This window comes from Paroedura picta, chromosome 16, assembly GCF_049243985.1.
Source record: "Paroedura picta isolate Pp20150507F chromosome 16, Ppicta_v3.0, whole genome shotgun sequence".
NCBI classification, from domain to species: domain Eukaryota; kingdom Metazoa; phylum Chordata; class Lepidosauria; order Squamata; family Gekkonidae; genus Paroedura; species Paroedura picta.
The window spans coordinates 8,955,100-8,971,282 of NC_135384.1; the positions used below are offsets into that span (position 1 = coordinate 8,955,100).

Sequence of the window (16,183 nt, forward strand, 5' to 3'; positions counted from 1 at the left end):
AGTAGGATGATGATGAGAGAGAGAGCACTGAACAGAGAGAAAAAGCGCAAAGCCAGGGCCAGAGAAAGATCGTGCAGTCCGGTGAGGCCGAAGAGGGAGAGAAGTGCAGGCGACACAGACTCTTCCCGCAGAGTCCCTTTCCCCCCTGACTTCCTCCTCCTCCTCCTCTTCCTCCTCTCTCCAGAGTATTTGGAGTTTCCGAGCAAATCAGCCCTCCCCGCCCCAAAGGAGCTCTTGAGCCCCACTCCTGACCCACAGCCACGGGGGACAGGCAGCGTCAGGCCTCGGGATTCTCATGGACACTCCAGAAAGTGCAAACTTTTAGTGCAACATCACCTGTGAGGTGCCTCCTGCTGTATCTTTGTTCCAACGCATTCGGCAGCTTTTTGTTTGTCTCCCCCCCCCCCCACTTCCCCTTTCGCTTTTGTTTTTTTTTTGTTTGTTTTTTTTTGGCATTACCTTGTTTGTTTTTTTTTTGTCTTTTTCTTCTTCTTCTTTGTTTTGTTTTGTTTTTGTTTAAAAAAGAAACAAACATACAAGCTAACCCCAAGCATCCCTGGTGTGTCTCTATAGGATGGAAGGGATGGGCGAGCGGGGGCGTCGGATGGAACCAGGCGAGCCGAAGGGAGTGGGCGCCGGAGGCAGGTGCGATCCAGCAATGCTGTTCAGGCTGTGGGACTCCTCGTAGCCTGCAGGGAGCGCTGTGGGGGAAGGAGACAGAAACAGAGAGAAAGGAATGAAAGGGAAAGGGGAGGGAGAAAGGCAATGGATCAAATATGAAGCACCAAAGTCCCCTAACAAGGCCCTGGGATGCAGGGGCCGTACTCTACCAGAGGGTTGCCAGCTTCGGTTCGGGAAAGACCTGGAGGTTTTGGGGGAGGAGCCAGGAGTAGGTGGGATTTGGGGCTGGGAGGGACCTCGGGGGAGTAGAACTCCACGGAGTCCGTCCTCTAAAGCAGGGGTAGTCAAACTGCGGCCCTCCAGATGTCCATGGACTACAATTCCCAATTCGCTGGCAGGGGCTCCTGGGAATTGTAGTCCATGGGCATCTGGAGGGCCGCAGTTTGACTACCCCTGCTCTAAAGCAGCAGTTTTCTCCGGGGGGAACTGATCTCTGTCGCCTGGAGATGAGCCGTCAAATGAGGAATTCCCAGTACCCCCTGGGGACTGGCACCCCTACCATGCTGGCTTGCCAGAAGAAACAGTTCCTCTCTTGGCTGGGCTTCGTACGAATCTGCCGCATGCTGAATCGGGACTCTAGGCCCACCTAACCCGCAGATGTCTGCCCTGACTGTCAGTGGGTCTTTGAGAGCTTTGGTGGCGGCCTTTCCGAGCCTTGCGGCCTTGTTCAACCTAGGACGTTGCCTTTCGCCCCCGAAGCACTAGCTCCTCCCTGGTGTCGCTGCAGTAGATACAGATGCCTGCCAAGAGCATAAATCGAATAATAATAATAATAAGAGCCCCGGCAACACCCGGGAGCGTGGCAAGGTGTTGGGCGGTGCTGTAACACCACTTCCGGTCACGTAGCAGGAAGTGACGTCACGCCCTTGAAAGGACGCTCTAGCAATCCCCCGTAAGACTATGGTTTTTACCATAGAGTTTTGGGGATTGCTACAGGATGGCGAAAGGCCTCTTCTCGTTGTGCATCAGAAAAACACCACCCCTCCCTTTTGCTTCACTGCTGCGTGAGCCTGAGCCAAATAACACTACTGCAGTCGCAGGGGCTCATGAAGTCACGGGGCACAAGGGGTCAACAGGCTTCCCCTGTTCACCAAGCTCTTGATTCTGCTCTGGATCCTCCTTTTGAGTGACTTCCACAGAGTGCTTGCCCTCGAAAGCCCACGCCTTGAATAAATCTTTGTCGGTCTTAAAGGTGCTCTTGGGCTCTGATTTTATTGTGCTACTTCAGACCAACACGGCGACCCACTTGGATCGACCCTGGGTAAGAATTAGCAAGTGTTTTGCTATTTCACTGGGATGGTGGTGGGAGAACGTGGTAAATCCTCCAGCTCTGGGGAGTCAGCGGGAAGAAGGGCATGTCAGAATGTTCCTTTACATTAAAAAAAATGCTCCTTCACATTGAAAAATGAGAACATCCCAGAACGGCACAGCTAAGGCAACCTCTCTGAGCATCCTTCCCTTCCCTTGGGCCCTTTGGACGCCCACAAAGACCTCCTCCCCACTCCCCTCCCCTTCCGCAGGTACATGCAACGTAAAGCCATGCAGGCCGAACACCAACAAACACACACCTCATGCTCACATGCCTCCTGTGTTCAGCCACAGACAACGTGGGATCTATGCTTGATGTGACAGCAGGAGTGCTCACATAGGTGTGCTGCGCATCAAAGACGACAGGCACGTAGGGGTGAGATCATAATAAATAATAATACAGTTTTATTTGTGTCCCATCTTAACATTAAAATACACCTCCTGATAATTTGAATCTTTCTGAGGATTGGCTACAGCTTGGAGGGGTTTATTTATTTTCTTTGGCAGAGCCTCTGCTTGTCAGGCAGAAATGCCTCAGGTCCAGCTTAAAGGATCAGGTTGATGGGAAAGAACTCAACCGGAGATCCTGGAATGCTGCTATTGGGAAGAAGAAGAGGAAGAAGGAGAAGGAGAAGGAGAAGAAGGGAGAAAGAAGGGAGAAGAAGGGGAAGAAGGAGAAGAAGAAGAAGAAGGGAAAAGAAGGAGAAGGGTTCTTATATGCCGCTTTTCTGCACCCAAAGGAGTCTCAAAGCGGCTTGCAGTTGCTTTCCTTTTCCTCTCCCCACAACAGACACCCTGTGAAGTGGGGGAGGCTGAGAGAGCCCTGATATCACTGCTTGGTCAGAACAGCTTTATCAGCACCGTGGTTGATAATGAGCAGACAATGCTAACTCAAATCATGTGCAGTGTTCAAATCATGCATCATAGGTGGCACATTATGTTTGGAGACAACGGAAGCCGACACTGCAGGTGAAAGAGTGTGTGTAACCAGGATGTTGTGTCACCCAGCGCGAAGTGAAGCTGTATGTTGCATGTACAATCCACAGTCTAGGTGGAACCGTTGGCCCAAATGCACATTTTAGGTTCTGGTAGCTTGTCAGGCACAACCGATGAGGTGAAAAAGTGGGATATAAATATTTTAAATAAACCCTGAGCTAGGAATACAGTTTTGGAGCACGCCAACCTGGTGGATGTGCTTGCGTTTTAAACGCTTGGAACGTTTTAATGCTCACAGCCTTGGGGAGCCCGAACGGGCAGGAAAGGGGTGGTAGAAACAGATGCGTGTCACATCAAATAAAGAGCATGCCTCACGTGGACACGTCGCCCACACTGACACACGATGCCATGCCGCAAGGTACCCATACCGATAACATGTCACCAAACGTGCTTTGCACGCAGCATGCGTTTGTTGCTCAGTCGCCCATGTTACCAAACGTCCGTAGAACGCTTTCCCATCAGACAATCGCATTAAAACTTTAGGCAAGGCAAGGCAAGGCAAGGCCGGGTTTCTCTGCCCTCGGAAGGTTATCGCCACCTCCTCGCTCAGACAAACCTGTTCAGCGAACAACATCCACCGAACGATCGGCACCCCCCCCCCCCTCTTTTAGCTCTTGGCTCTGAGCAAGGTGGAGAAACTTGACCTCCGTCAAGGGGCCTCTTCCCCAGCTCCCCGGCAGTCCCCAGCCCAGGATCAAAGACAACAAACACGGAAACTGGATTGGAAAGTACTGAGCAGGGCTGACCTGCCTCCGGGGGGCGCTGGAGTTCACATGCCCAGCCAGTCTCAGGCGGTAATCAGAGCTGGGGACAGAGAAAGACACGGAGACCAGGTCACACTGCGCTGGAAAAGCTAAGCAAGGCAGCTTGGGCAAGCAGCAAAGGGCGCCACCGTTCCCCTCGGTTTTGTGTGCACGATCAATGGGATTTGCCCTCCCCCAGCACACAATGGGTACAAGTTGGCTTCTTTTGCACGCAAGAGGGCGGGCGGGGGGGGGGGGAGGAAAACAGCTTGTGCAAAACGCACCGTCCCCATCACGCCGGGTGCTTTTTCTAATTGCACAAACATCTTCTTGCCCCTTGTTCCATCTGCACACGGGGAAGCTTGCACCGTTTAAGGACTGCCCCACACAAGACGGAATCTCTGGCCCAGGAGTCGCTTGTGCAGAAGGATGCTTAAAAGAGATGTGTCACTCTTCCATTTGCACGTGCAAGCCGTCTGAATTGCGTGCCACCAGGCGCTGGTGGCACATTTGCCCTCTCAGCAAGGGCGGAAACAGGCTTACCTACACGCAGGCAACCGTGTGCAAATGCAGGTGCGCCGGCAGCCCTGCATTTGCCACATTTCCTCTCCTTTGCTCACCAGGTTTTGCATGTGCAGATGGGAGCGCTTGACGCTCACAGAGCTCCTCTGGCATGCAGCGGCGCCGGACACCCGACTCCCGGGTGCCCGGTTTTGCACTTACCTCATTTGCACACAACTGCATGCACACAGACACACACGCACACCCTCTGTTTTTGTGACCAGAACATGGTGCACCATTATCTCCTTTGCGCTTACGAGAGGTTTTGCACGCGCAGAGAACCGAGGTGCAGAGGCCTCGGTTTCATAATCTGGACAATTTGCAACGGAGGAAAACAGGGAGTGGCACTCACAAATTTTTTTTTGGGGGGGGGGAATTGAGAACGTGCAAACAGGCTGAGGAATGGACCCAAAATATTTGCACAGGTGACTGTTTCGCACCAGCTCAACTGGATGCTAATTAAAGTAGGGAACGCAGTGGCGGGAACAAGAGGAGGGGTGGCCAGTCTTAAGAAATAGTTACGTCGACAGCCTTTCACCTGGTCACCTCTGGCGAGTGAGAATTCTACCCAGGCGACGATGCAGGAAAGCTTGACTAAAGCTTAATTTGTTTCTTCGAAGCCTCAGCGGAGTAACCGGCTTGTCAGAGCAAAGGGGCTAGTCAAAAATAACGGGGGTGAGTAGCTGGGGGTTGACCCATTTGCAAGACTGCTATAAAGGCTTCTTCCTGAGGTCCTCCACCCGCCAGAACCCCGAGAGACACGCAATGTACAAGAAATGGCTGCATGCATCAGATTCCGGGGGAGGGCTATGGAGATGCTGGGCCCACTGAAAGATCAGCAACTGCGGCGGCCTAGGAAGGAATGAAGCGGTACCCGCAAGGGTGCATAGTAACAAGTAGACCAGGAGTGTGTGCATTGGGTTACGTACCTGGCTCACGCGGTCGGGGCGTTACGAGAATACAGGGTGGACCCTACAAGACGTATGAAATGGGGAATTAATTGGAATCAAATATTGGTGCAGCCCATCTTTGAGGAGAACACGGGGGGGGGGGGGGGGATGGGGACGAGCCCCATCGGGAGAGGCCTTTGTGCGGTTCCAGTAGCCCAGGATATTGTGCTAAATCCCCTGGCAGTCTTTCTACCTGACTCCGTCTTTGCTTTCATCCCTCCCCCTCTCCTGCAGTGGATCTTATTTCGTCATCTCTCAAGTTTTCCCAGTCTTAGTTTTTCCAATTACACCTCTTTCCAGGTTTATCTTCTTCTTCTTTTGGGGGGGCAAATGCCCCACTTTGGAGCATAGTTTTGGTCCTCCCCGCCAACACAAATAAACACAGCGTCCCTATGGGCTTTTTGACAACTGGAGTCACAGAGGGCCATCCCATGCACCCACCTCATGCTCCCTTCTTTCGACGGGTGCAATATTTGCCCTGAAAATGAAAACAGAGAATATGAAATAAAGCCATGAGCACGTGAGAACACAAGGAAAGTGGTGTGAAGGGGATTTCGGGTGCGTACAAGTATAAAAAGGAGAGAAGAGGTCACGTGAAAGGAAACCCCCCTCCACCCCGCCCCCAAGCAGACAGGATCTGGAGCAGTTTGGACACCATGCGCTATCTGCAGGAAGCAGCTGGAGAGGGGGTGGTGGGGACACTGCTTTAACCCCCTTGTTTCTTCCTAAGAGCCAGCTTAGTGCAGCGGTTAGGAGGGGTGGCCTCCAATCTGAAGAACAGGGCTTGATTCCCCGTTCCTCCACATGCAGCCAGCTGGGTGACCTTGGGCCAGTCACAGTCCGGAGCTTTCTCAGCCTCACCCACCTCACAGGGTGACTGCTGCGGGGAGAGGAGGGGTAGGCAGCTGTAAGCTGCTTGGAGAGCCCTTCGGGTAGAGAAAAATGGGGAAAAAAACACCAGTTCGTCTTCTAACTGCTGCGTTCCAGCTCCTTCTGCTGCATTCCAATGTCGGGAACAAACCTGGCGATCAGAATGAGCCAGGAAGTTCTTGGGCTTCCTCCTTTCCCAAGGGAGACTGAAGAATCACCACTTTGCAACTAACCAAAGTTTGCACTCCTGCTTGACAAACTGGGGTTCTTCTCTAAACTACGTTTTAAAGATCCCGGTTTGCAGGGAAGAGAACCAACCACAGCCTGTTGTTCGGCTCCATTTGGAGGTTTCAACGAATTGCAGTTATGTTCCCAAATGGGGAATTTACGAGGCCTGTGTTTGAGGAGAAAGGATTGCACAAGGCAGAGGACTTCTTGGCTTGTTGGGGTTAAAAATAAACAGAGACTCTGCTGAATACGACCAAAGGCTGCAATCTGATGCACACCGCAAGTCACTAGCCGTGGTTATGAAAACATAGATCTACATCATTTTTGTGGGTTGCAGAGTCCCACGTGCTGGGTCAGGGACTTCTTTAGAGAGGCCATTTTGGGGAAAGCTGTCTCAGGCTCTCTTTGCACGCCTGCTAAGAGGAGCAGCAGAATGGCAAGGTGAGAGCATTCCATGCTGAGGAGAATTCCTCCATGATTTGGCTTGTTCCTCACTAACACAGGTTTCCAGCTTATGCTTCCTGCCCCTGGCTTTCTTGGCTGTAACCATGACCCACTGAGGTCATAGCGCTGGTTTCTTCTCTTCCTGTCACATGACTCTAATGTGGTTCCTGAGTTTGGAAAAGTTCAGAAAGACCGCTACATTGATGTATAGGATGCCCTTGTAAGGTACCCGTACAATCTCACACATACTATTGTATTGTCCCTATACTAGTCTCAGGAATAGTTTAATTCTACCCTTGCTGTCACCTTTTACCCCCCAACCCCCCCCCCCCCGATTCCTGTCACCTTTTGCCCCCCAAAAAAACCCCGATTCCCCACATAGTCAAAGGCGAAGAAACAAAGGAAATCGAAAGGCTGATCAATACATCCTTCAAACATGAAAGTATTCTCTGTGTGATTTATTTCAATGTCATGAGTCATCGAAACGGGGCCCCGGGTAATAAACCTGTTTTCCGGGAGCTTCCTCAGTGATTACTCCTCAGCATACGGGTGGCTTATCACAATAATGGTCCATTTCATAGTACCACCTAGGCAACTGCTCAAATGTAGTTCATATGAACGGATTAAAGGCCTCCACGCTTTACCAGTACACCAAGTAAAAAGCGGGGGGTACAAAAAACTCTTCTTCTAACTAGTATTAATCTGGCATTGTCAACAGGAGGGGCAATCTTAGGGCCGAACTGCACAATACATGGGACACAAGAATCCCTGATCTTACAGTCACCTTCCCAAATGCTCCAGTACCCAATTTGGCTTGGCAGCACCTTGCACAGGGGGACGGGCTTCAGGCTTCCCTCCCAAGTCAAAACGGCCATGACAGGCTTACATCTGCTCCCCTGTGGAGTTCTACAAGGTGCCGTCCCTGATCTTCAGTCCCCAGACCTTCTGCACGAGCCCCTCTGATCTCGGCCACGCCTACTGCTTAACCTGTCTCTTAGCTGCCGCGCACGGGACTCTGGATGGTGAGTTTAGTCAGCAGGGCAAGCAAAGAGTTAACCACGGAGGCTGCGGGGAGGCAGGGGTGTAGGGTGCCTACTCACCATTCCGGGCATCCTACTCATGCTTCCAAGGGGCTGCGTTGGCATTGTAGTCATGCAGGTACCAGGAGGTGGCAGAGGTTTCTGATGCTCGCTGCGGCAGGTGGCGGGCGCCTAGGGGGCCCCGGATTTGGTGGGCGGCAGGAGGGAAGGAGAGGGAGGGACGGGGTGGGAGCGATGGATGGAGATGGACAGGGGGAGAAACAGACAGAGGTGGTGTGAGGAGGTGGCACAGAAGATGGACATGTGATGACAGAGAGGAAGGTGTGACTGCAAAAACCCACCCCCCTCTCAAGATGGACAGGGACTTCTGTCTGGACTCCCAAGCTCACCTGTCTGACAGACCCAACTGCTTCTCAGAGCTCTCGGGAGTCCTAGCTTCCCCTTACCTGACTCTAAGGCAGGGGTGGCCAAATTGTGGGTCTCCGGATGTCCAGGAACTACAATCCCCACGAGGCTCATGGGAAATGTAGTCCATGGACATCTGGAGAGCCACAGTTTGCCCCCCCCCCCTGCTCTAAGGCATTACCCATCCCCACCTTTTCAGATTCCCTCCTGTCCTGACCCCAAACTCCTTTCTCCCAAGGCCTCCCCGTGTTCAAGCCTCCGCCCTGCCATAAACCATTCCCACTCATTTTCCTCTCACAGAACGCCCGCCTTCATTGGAGGGGAAGCCCAGACCGGATGTTTAAAACTTTTAATGTTTTGGAAACTAAGAATCAAACAAAGCTTTGGTTGGTTTGTGTATATTGTCCCCGAAGCATTGGTTCATAAAGGGATTGCTTTTGTGCCACTGGGGACGTGTGACCTGCCTGGATTAGTTTCTGAGGGACCAACACAGCTGACCAGATTTGTGGTCTTCTTGTGAGATGCCTTGTTGCCGTTTTCTTAGTGTGAATGTCTAGTGAGTATAATCAAGGCTCAGCTCTATTCTCCGAACCTCCAGAGCTCAACTGATAGAATCCTAGAGTTGGAAGGGGGCATCCAGACCAACCCCATGCTCAACGCGGGATCGGCCTAGATTAGAGTAGGCCACGCGGCCATTTTGTCTCTACTCCAGTGGTTCTCAACCTTCCTAATGCCGCGACCCTTGAATACAGTTCCTCATGTTGTGGTGACCCCCAATGATAAAATTACTCAAGTGCTCTTTCACAGAAATCAAACCTAAAGTGACCAAAGATCCATTGCTCATGATTGTATATAAATTGGTTATAAATCGGCGGGCGCCTTCATGAAGAAGAAAAAGAAGAAGACAAAGATGAAGAAGAAGAGTTGGTTCTTATATCCAGCTTTTCTCAACCCGAAGGAGTCTCAAAGCGGCTTACAGTTGCCTTCCCTTTCCTCTCCCCACAACAGACACCCTGTGAGGTGGGGGTCCCGACCCCCAGGTTGAGAACCACTGCTCTAAAGTATTTGACTGGACTGGTTTTAATGTTTTAAGGGGAGCTTTATGGGCACTTTGTATTCTGTTTTTATACTGTAAGCCTCCACGAGACAACACTGTCGAGAGTTGGCCGGGTATAAAACAGAGCATAACTAACTAACTAAATAAAAACAGTGCTGCTGTTTTTTGCCATCAATTCACTGCTGACTTAGGGTGACCCTGTATGTTTTCAAGCTAAGAGGCATTCTGAGGTCGTTTGGCATGGCCTGTCTCCGCATCTCATCCCTGGTATTCCTTGGGGTCCTCCATGGTCTCCCACCATAATACTAACCAGGATCAACCCTGCTTAGCTTCTGAGATCTGCCGAGATCAGGCTGGCTTGGGCAACGTTGGTCTCTAGGGTACATCCATGTAAATGCATTGCTCACCAAAATGCCACACCATGCACAAGCTCCCACTTCACATCCTGCGCATGCCTAGGCAGGTTTGTTGAGCTACTGATGATACATTGCAAGGCAATTGTGTGTTTCTGGGTTTTTTTCTCGAGCCATCAAGGAGCCATCGCCCTCTTGGGATTTTTAATCAGCAGGAGACAGGTGACTACAGCTGGCTGCAGCTGATACAGCACGCAACAGATGGTGAACAGCTGTCAACAATGTGCAATAGCGAGGCTGACATAAGGAGTATTTCTGGGGATGGGCAGTCTGATCCTAACCCAAGGGGAAGATCCTGGTTTGTTAATACTCCTATTATAACGGACGTCGAGGAGAAAATAGTTTGAACATTTTGGGATGTGGCCATTATTCTGTCCGTGGACGGTTATAGTCACAGAGGCCAGAGGGAGGGTCAAAGAGTGACTTGGCAGGTGTGTAACTGCCAGGCACGTTTACCAACCGGCAGATATACAGATTTGACCACTGAAGAGGACTGTGCGTGGCAATAGTCCTACAGTGTGTCAATAGCAACAGCACTACAGTGTGTCAATGGCAACAGCACTACAGTGTGTCAATGGCAACAGCCCTGCAGAGTGTCAATAGCAACAGCCCTACAGTGTGTCAACAGCAACAATCCTTAAGTGTAGTGGTGGTTGCAGGAAGAGATGGCAGACAGCAGGAATGGTGATTCTGAACCTGGGGCTGGAACTGTGGAAATCCACATCTTGCTGTACACACTTCCACAAAACTGCTTTGAATACAGTCTTCCAGGAAATAGTATCAAAGCAGATTTGGGATGCATGGGAGGAAATCACAGGGAAACCTGGGGGAAACTGGCCGGTTGGTGGAAGCATGAAAATGTTGCCTAAAATCCCAGTCCAAATTTGTTGAGATTATGGAGGATGCAGGGAAAGAGCTTCAGGCAGAAGCAACCAGAATCACATTATTTAAAAAGAAAAGGAAGTGAAAATGGGGGTGAGGGAATGGCACACATCTCTAGGTATTATGTTTTTCTTGGATGGCAGGAAGCAATGCTACCTGATTTGGCTCTCGCAGACGCTGTAGTTAGTGCACCATTTAAAAATTAAACTCTCTCTTGACTAACAGAGAGAACAGCATATTCCTTCTGCACTCAGCCTTGCAAGAGACCCAAAACATCCCTGATGCCAGAGATGGATTAAAGTAGCAAGTAGCTTTTATGTTCTCAGGAGATGCTTTAGAAGGTGGGGACTTTACAGGACATTTCCACAGCTGCTCTTGCCTTGGTCAACCTTATGATCTTTTCCCACTGGACACAAACTGATTTAGGGCCACCCCCCTAGATGCTATATAAATGGACAACAGGATCGGGAAGCAGCAGAGAGGGAGGGAGAGTGACCGGAGAGATCATGCAGAGAAAAGGCTTAGGCCAATTTCTTTCTAATTGGAAAGGCCAACAACCTTCTTTAACAAAGCTATACCTTCAGCAGAAAATTCTAGGGACTGAACTGGGGGCAACTCTGTGGACAGTGGGCACTAAGATATATTTTCTTTCGCCCTTGTCTAAAAGTGGCATGGCGCTGGTCAACCTCAGGCAAGGATGGGAAAGGGAGAGGAAGGGAGGAAGGGAGGAAGGGAGGAAGGGAGGAAGGGAGGGAGGAAGGGAGGGAAGGGAAGGGAAGGGAAGGGAAGGGAAGGGAAGGGAAGGGAAGGGAAGGGAAGGGAAGGGAAGGGAAGGGAAGGGAAGGGAAGGGAAGGGAAGGGAAGGGAAGGGAAGGGAAGGGAAGGGAAGGGAAGGGAAGGGAAGGGAAGGGAAGGGAAGGGAAGGGAGGCTCCTCCCTCCTCCTTCCTCCCTTCACTTCCATCTTCGTCACCCACATCTTGTCTTCCCAGAGAAATCTTCTCTGGCACAAATGATATTCTGCAGTGTCCTCAAGCCAGCCAAGCTACCAGTGTCCTCAATTTTCTACCAGCTGGGCACACAGCTCTTCCCCCATCCCAGATGAGAAAACAGTCCTTCTATTCTGAGCTGTGGGGAATATGCTAGGAGAGCAGTTCCAGAAGCAGGCTGGGCTGGCAACCTCCCCCCCCTCCCCTCCAAGGGACGTGCTTTCCTTCACATAAAGGATAGCCTACCAGGTCTGCGCTTGACCTGCCTCCTTCTCCCCATCAAGGTTGTTTTGGGTTTTTAAAGAAAACTGTGCTCAGCCTCAGTGCTGGGTAATAGGGACACTTTCCCTCTGCATACGTCTGGATTAACAATCATATGCAAAACAGCAGTGGCCTAATTTCCCATTTTAATTTGCATACATTTGGGCGCACGGTGATGCTTAATTTCTAAAAAGAGAGGTGCGGAAGCAGGAGCCGAGCCTCGATCCTAAATGCATGCGGATAAACGGCGACTCTTAGCGGGGCAAAAGAGGCCACTCTGCATGCGCTCAGAGGTACTCTTGTAGTACCTCGGCACCTATTTTGCTTTTGAAAACAGATTTAGAGGCGGAGGTAAAGGTAAAAGTATCCCCTGTGCAAGCACCGAATCATGTCTGACCCTTGGGGTGACGCCCTCTGGCGTTTTCATGGCAGACTCAATACGGGGTGGCTGGCCAGTGCCTTCCCCTGTCATTACTGTTTTTACTCCCCAGCAAGCAGCTGGGCACTCATTTGACCGACCTCAGAGGAAACATGGTTTAAATGAAGTCTCCAAGGGAGCGGGAACATATTTAAAACAATGCCTTTGGGTCGCACACAAGGAAGCCTGGTGCAGCCTCATCTCATCAGATCTTGGAAGCTAAGCAGCCCGAGGAAGGCAATGGCAGAGGAAGGCAATGGCAGAGGAAGGCAATGGCTGATCACCATTGCTTCTCACTTGCCTTGAAAGACCCTGGCTGGGCTCCCCATAAATGGACTGCAACTTATGTCCCTGTGTAGAAGGGGAAGAAAAATTGGGATTTGTACCCCACTTTTTACTACCCGAAGGAGTCTCAGGGCAGCCTAGAATCGCCTTCCCTTCCTCTCCCCCAGAACAGAAGCCCTGTGAGGTCGAAGAAGCTGAGAAAGCTCTCAGAGGACCGTGACTAGCCCAAGGTCACCCAGCTGGCTGCACGTGGAGGAGTGGGGAAATCAAACCCAGTCCTCCAGATCAGAGGCTGCCACTTTTAAGCACTGCATCAAGCTGGCTCGCTTTGACTAATGTCAGCTAATTAACAGTCAAATGAAAAAAGTATAGCAACCTTTGACAGTGCATGTATATACACTATATGTCTACCTACCCACCTACCCTGCTTAGCTCCTGGGATCTGATAAGACTGGGCTATATCAGAGCTGGTCATACTGTGGCTCTCCAGAGGTCCATGGACTACAATTCCCATGAGCCCCTGCCAGCAGGGGCTCATGGGAACTGTAGTCCACAGACCTCTGGAGAGCCACAAAACAAAATCAGAGTCCAGTGCCCCCTTGAAGACCAACAAAAATTTATTCAAGGCGTGAGCTTTCGAGTGCAAGCCCACTTCCTCAGACGCCTTAAACATCTTAAAGATGCCACTAGACTCTGATTTTTGTTTTGTTGTGCTGCTTCAGCCCAACCCGGCGACCCCCCTGAATCTACCTGGAGAACCAGTTTGGCTACCCTGGGCTCTACCATGCCACCTTCCGTCCTGTTTGTTCTCAAATATGGAAATCATCTCTATCCTTTTATTGGCATACCAATGGTTTAATAAACATATGCAGATGAGCAGGGTTCCCCTGCCTTAGATGCATAATCCCAGATGAGTAGCTGGAATAATCTCAAACAGCAGATGTTCACAGGAAGCTGTGATGAAGGGGAGGGAGGGATCCAATTTTCCTATCTTCTATTCCTGGTTTGCTAGTCTTCAATCCAGCTACATATATTATGGATGCATAATTGGGGGTGGTTCAGGGGTTACTTGGGGGGACAGCAACTATATTCTTTATCGATGTAAATCTAATGGTGCCTTGCTTTAGAGCAGGGGTAGTCAAACCTGTGGCCCTCCAGATGTTCATAGACTACAATTCCCAATTTGCTGGCAGGGGCTCATGGGAATTGTAGTCCATGGACATCTGGAGGGCCACAGGTTGACTACCCCTGCTTTAGAGTATCTTTGCATTAGCCCTCCACCCCCACCCCCAAAAAAGCAAAACAAAAAAGGTTTTGGATTAGGTTCCCCTCTACGGAAGGTTGCAAGGAAGGGCAACTTTTTCTCATGGTTTCAAGATGTCCAAAAATTTAACATCTCCAGGTGCAGCGCCCCCCAGCACCATATCCTTAGTTGGCAACGAACAGCTATGGGCTGCTATGGGGTAAAAACAAGTTCGACGGGGCTTCAATTTGGGCCCCAGTGTTCTTTTAAAAAAGCAAACCCTTTCCCCAGAGTGCTTTCCATCTTGGTGGAGTGGTGAAGAGCAGCAGAATCTAAGCTGGAGACCTGGGTTTGAGTCCCTCCCCCTCCTCCTCCACATGCAGCCCACCACAGTTCTCTCAGAGCTCTCTCAGCCCCACCTACCTCGCAGGGTGTCTTTGGGAGGAGAGGAAAAGCAGGGCAATTGTAAGCCGCTTTGAGACTCCTTTGGGTAGTGAAAAGCGGGGTATAGAAAAGCAGTTCTTCTTCCCTATGAGAAGACAACCTTGCCCAGCTGCTTTTCCCACAAAGAAAGACACAATAAGGCTGCCGGTCCATTTTTCCTGACTTGTTTTATTTCTTCTATAATCTGCCTTTTTCACGCACACCCCTCCCCACTGCTGCGGCCCCCATTCAAATTGCACATTACTTTTTCCTCACAGCTGCTTTTTGATGGTAAGTTACCACTTATATGCCACTTTTCTCTACCCAAAGGAGTCTCAAAGCGGCCTACAGTCGCCTTCCCTTTCCTCTCCCCACAACAGACACCCTGTGAGGGAGGTGAGAGAGCCCTGATTTTACTTCATGGCCGGAACAGCTTCATCAGGGCTGCGACTAGCCCAAGGTCACCCAGCTGCCTGCATGTGGAGGAGTGAGGAATCAAACCCGGTTTGCCAGATTACAACCCACCGCTCCTAACCTCTACACCACGCTGACAGTAGGCCTGCCCAAAGACTTCTTGGTTGATGCTTCGGCCGATGGTCCCCACTTGACTTAAAAAGACCCCGTAATAATCTGCCTCGCATGAGTTCTATCGCAGAACCACAACTGAATGGGGAAAGGGATCGGGACGAGGCTTAAGAAAACACTGGCCTGTTTCATGAGATCCATCTGATGAATTGGGCCACTGCCGCAGTAAAACCGGGAAGCCTCCAGGGTGTCACTGTAGCCTTTGTGCTCCAATTAATAAGCTGGTGCACAAGGCAACGGAGCCCGCCCCTGCCTGATGCTCCTGGATTGATGAGCAATTGCCTATGAACAACAGCCTCCCGTCCATCCTGCGTAGGTTCCATCCTCTCTCCTGTTGGGCACTCCTGAACCATTTACTCCGAAGGAATCCCATTCACGTGCCCAGGAGGCCCTTCCAGAGTGCACGGTTAATCGGCTGCGGCCTCAGGTTTCTCTTTTTCATCCATCGTGTTTCTAAGGAGACCCTGAGGAGATCAACTGCCAAAGTGGTCCTTCGATAACCCCACCGCTTGATTCCCCCTTGCCTTTTTAATCTGGTGGCAAGACTGCCGTGGCTCTTTGCCAGGGACGCCCACGCCCATGTGGGCACTCCCAGGAGATCTCCCAGAATGCAGCAGTGCCACCCGCAAACCACGGAGAGCGGATTGAGGGCGGCAAAAAGAGCGGGGAGGGGACACTCTTTGATGGCGCTTCTACAGGAGTGCCCGGAGGACCGAGAAGGGAAAGAGTCATTGAAACGGTGTAGGGAAGGGGGCTGCGTTCCTGTAGGGCAGGCACCACCAAGCCAGTTGGGCAGGGCCATGTTTTTGTCCTGCAAAACGATACCCAGCTCTCTATCTCGGGTGACTAGGACCAAGAGAGTGCTCTTTCAAGCAGCTATGAAGGACAGTGTTGCCGGCTCTCGGTTGGGAAATACCTGGGGGGGTTTGGGATAGAGCCTAGGAAGGGCAGCTTTTGGGGCAGGGAAGGATCTCAGCAGAGCAACATCCCCTCTAGAAAGCAGCCCTTTTCTCCAGTGGAGCTGACCTCTGTCATCTATCTGGAGACCTGTTGTAATTCCAGGGGAACTCCAGCTACTACCTGGAGGTTGGCAACCCCACTGAAGGAAGGGACACTAAGTGAAACAAGACAGAATTTTTGAACCTTGAATCACTTACAGAGTTCTGGGGATCTTGAGGACAAGGAGTCCAGCGGCCCCTCCAGCCCATCTTAATCACAGACCCCTTTTCTCCTTCCAACTGAGGAACAGGCAGCAAGCTGCATTTGATTCCCCGCTCCCCCTCATGCAGCCAGCTCGGTGACCTTGGGCTAGTCACAGTCCTGTTCTCACAGAGCAGTTTCTCTCGGAGCTCTCTCAGCCTCATCTACCCCACAGGGGGTCTGTTGTGGGAAGAGGAAGAGAA

The 16,183-nt window shown here is 51.1% G+C and overlaps 1 protein-coding gene across 3 annotated transcripts in view; it reads right to left on the reverse strand.

The window, feature by feature from the left end:
* Positions 1–559: 559 nt before the first annotated feature.
* Positions 560–16,183, reverse strand: part of LOC143826005 (voltage-gated potassium channel KCNC1-like) — a 48,750-nt gene continuing 33,126 nt past the window's right edge. Inside the window, exons 5-8 of one of the 3 annotated variants that reach the window (XM_077314491.1) lie at positions 5,681–5,717; positions 5,219–5,261; positions 3,732–3,789; positions 560–701 (exon numbers count right to left, since the gene is read on the reverse strand). In XM_077314491.1, the coding sequence (XP_077170606.1) occupies positions 5,240–5,261; positions 5,681–5,717 (59 nt within the window). In that variant the 3' untranslated portion in view covers positions 560–701; positions 3,732–3,789; positions 5,219–5,239. The remainder of the gene's footprint in view (positions 702–3,731; positions 3,790–5,218; positions 5,262–5,680; positions 5,718–16,183) is intronic. The other 2 variants (XM_077314492.1, XM_077314493.1) reach the window with 2 other exon arrangements.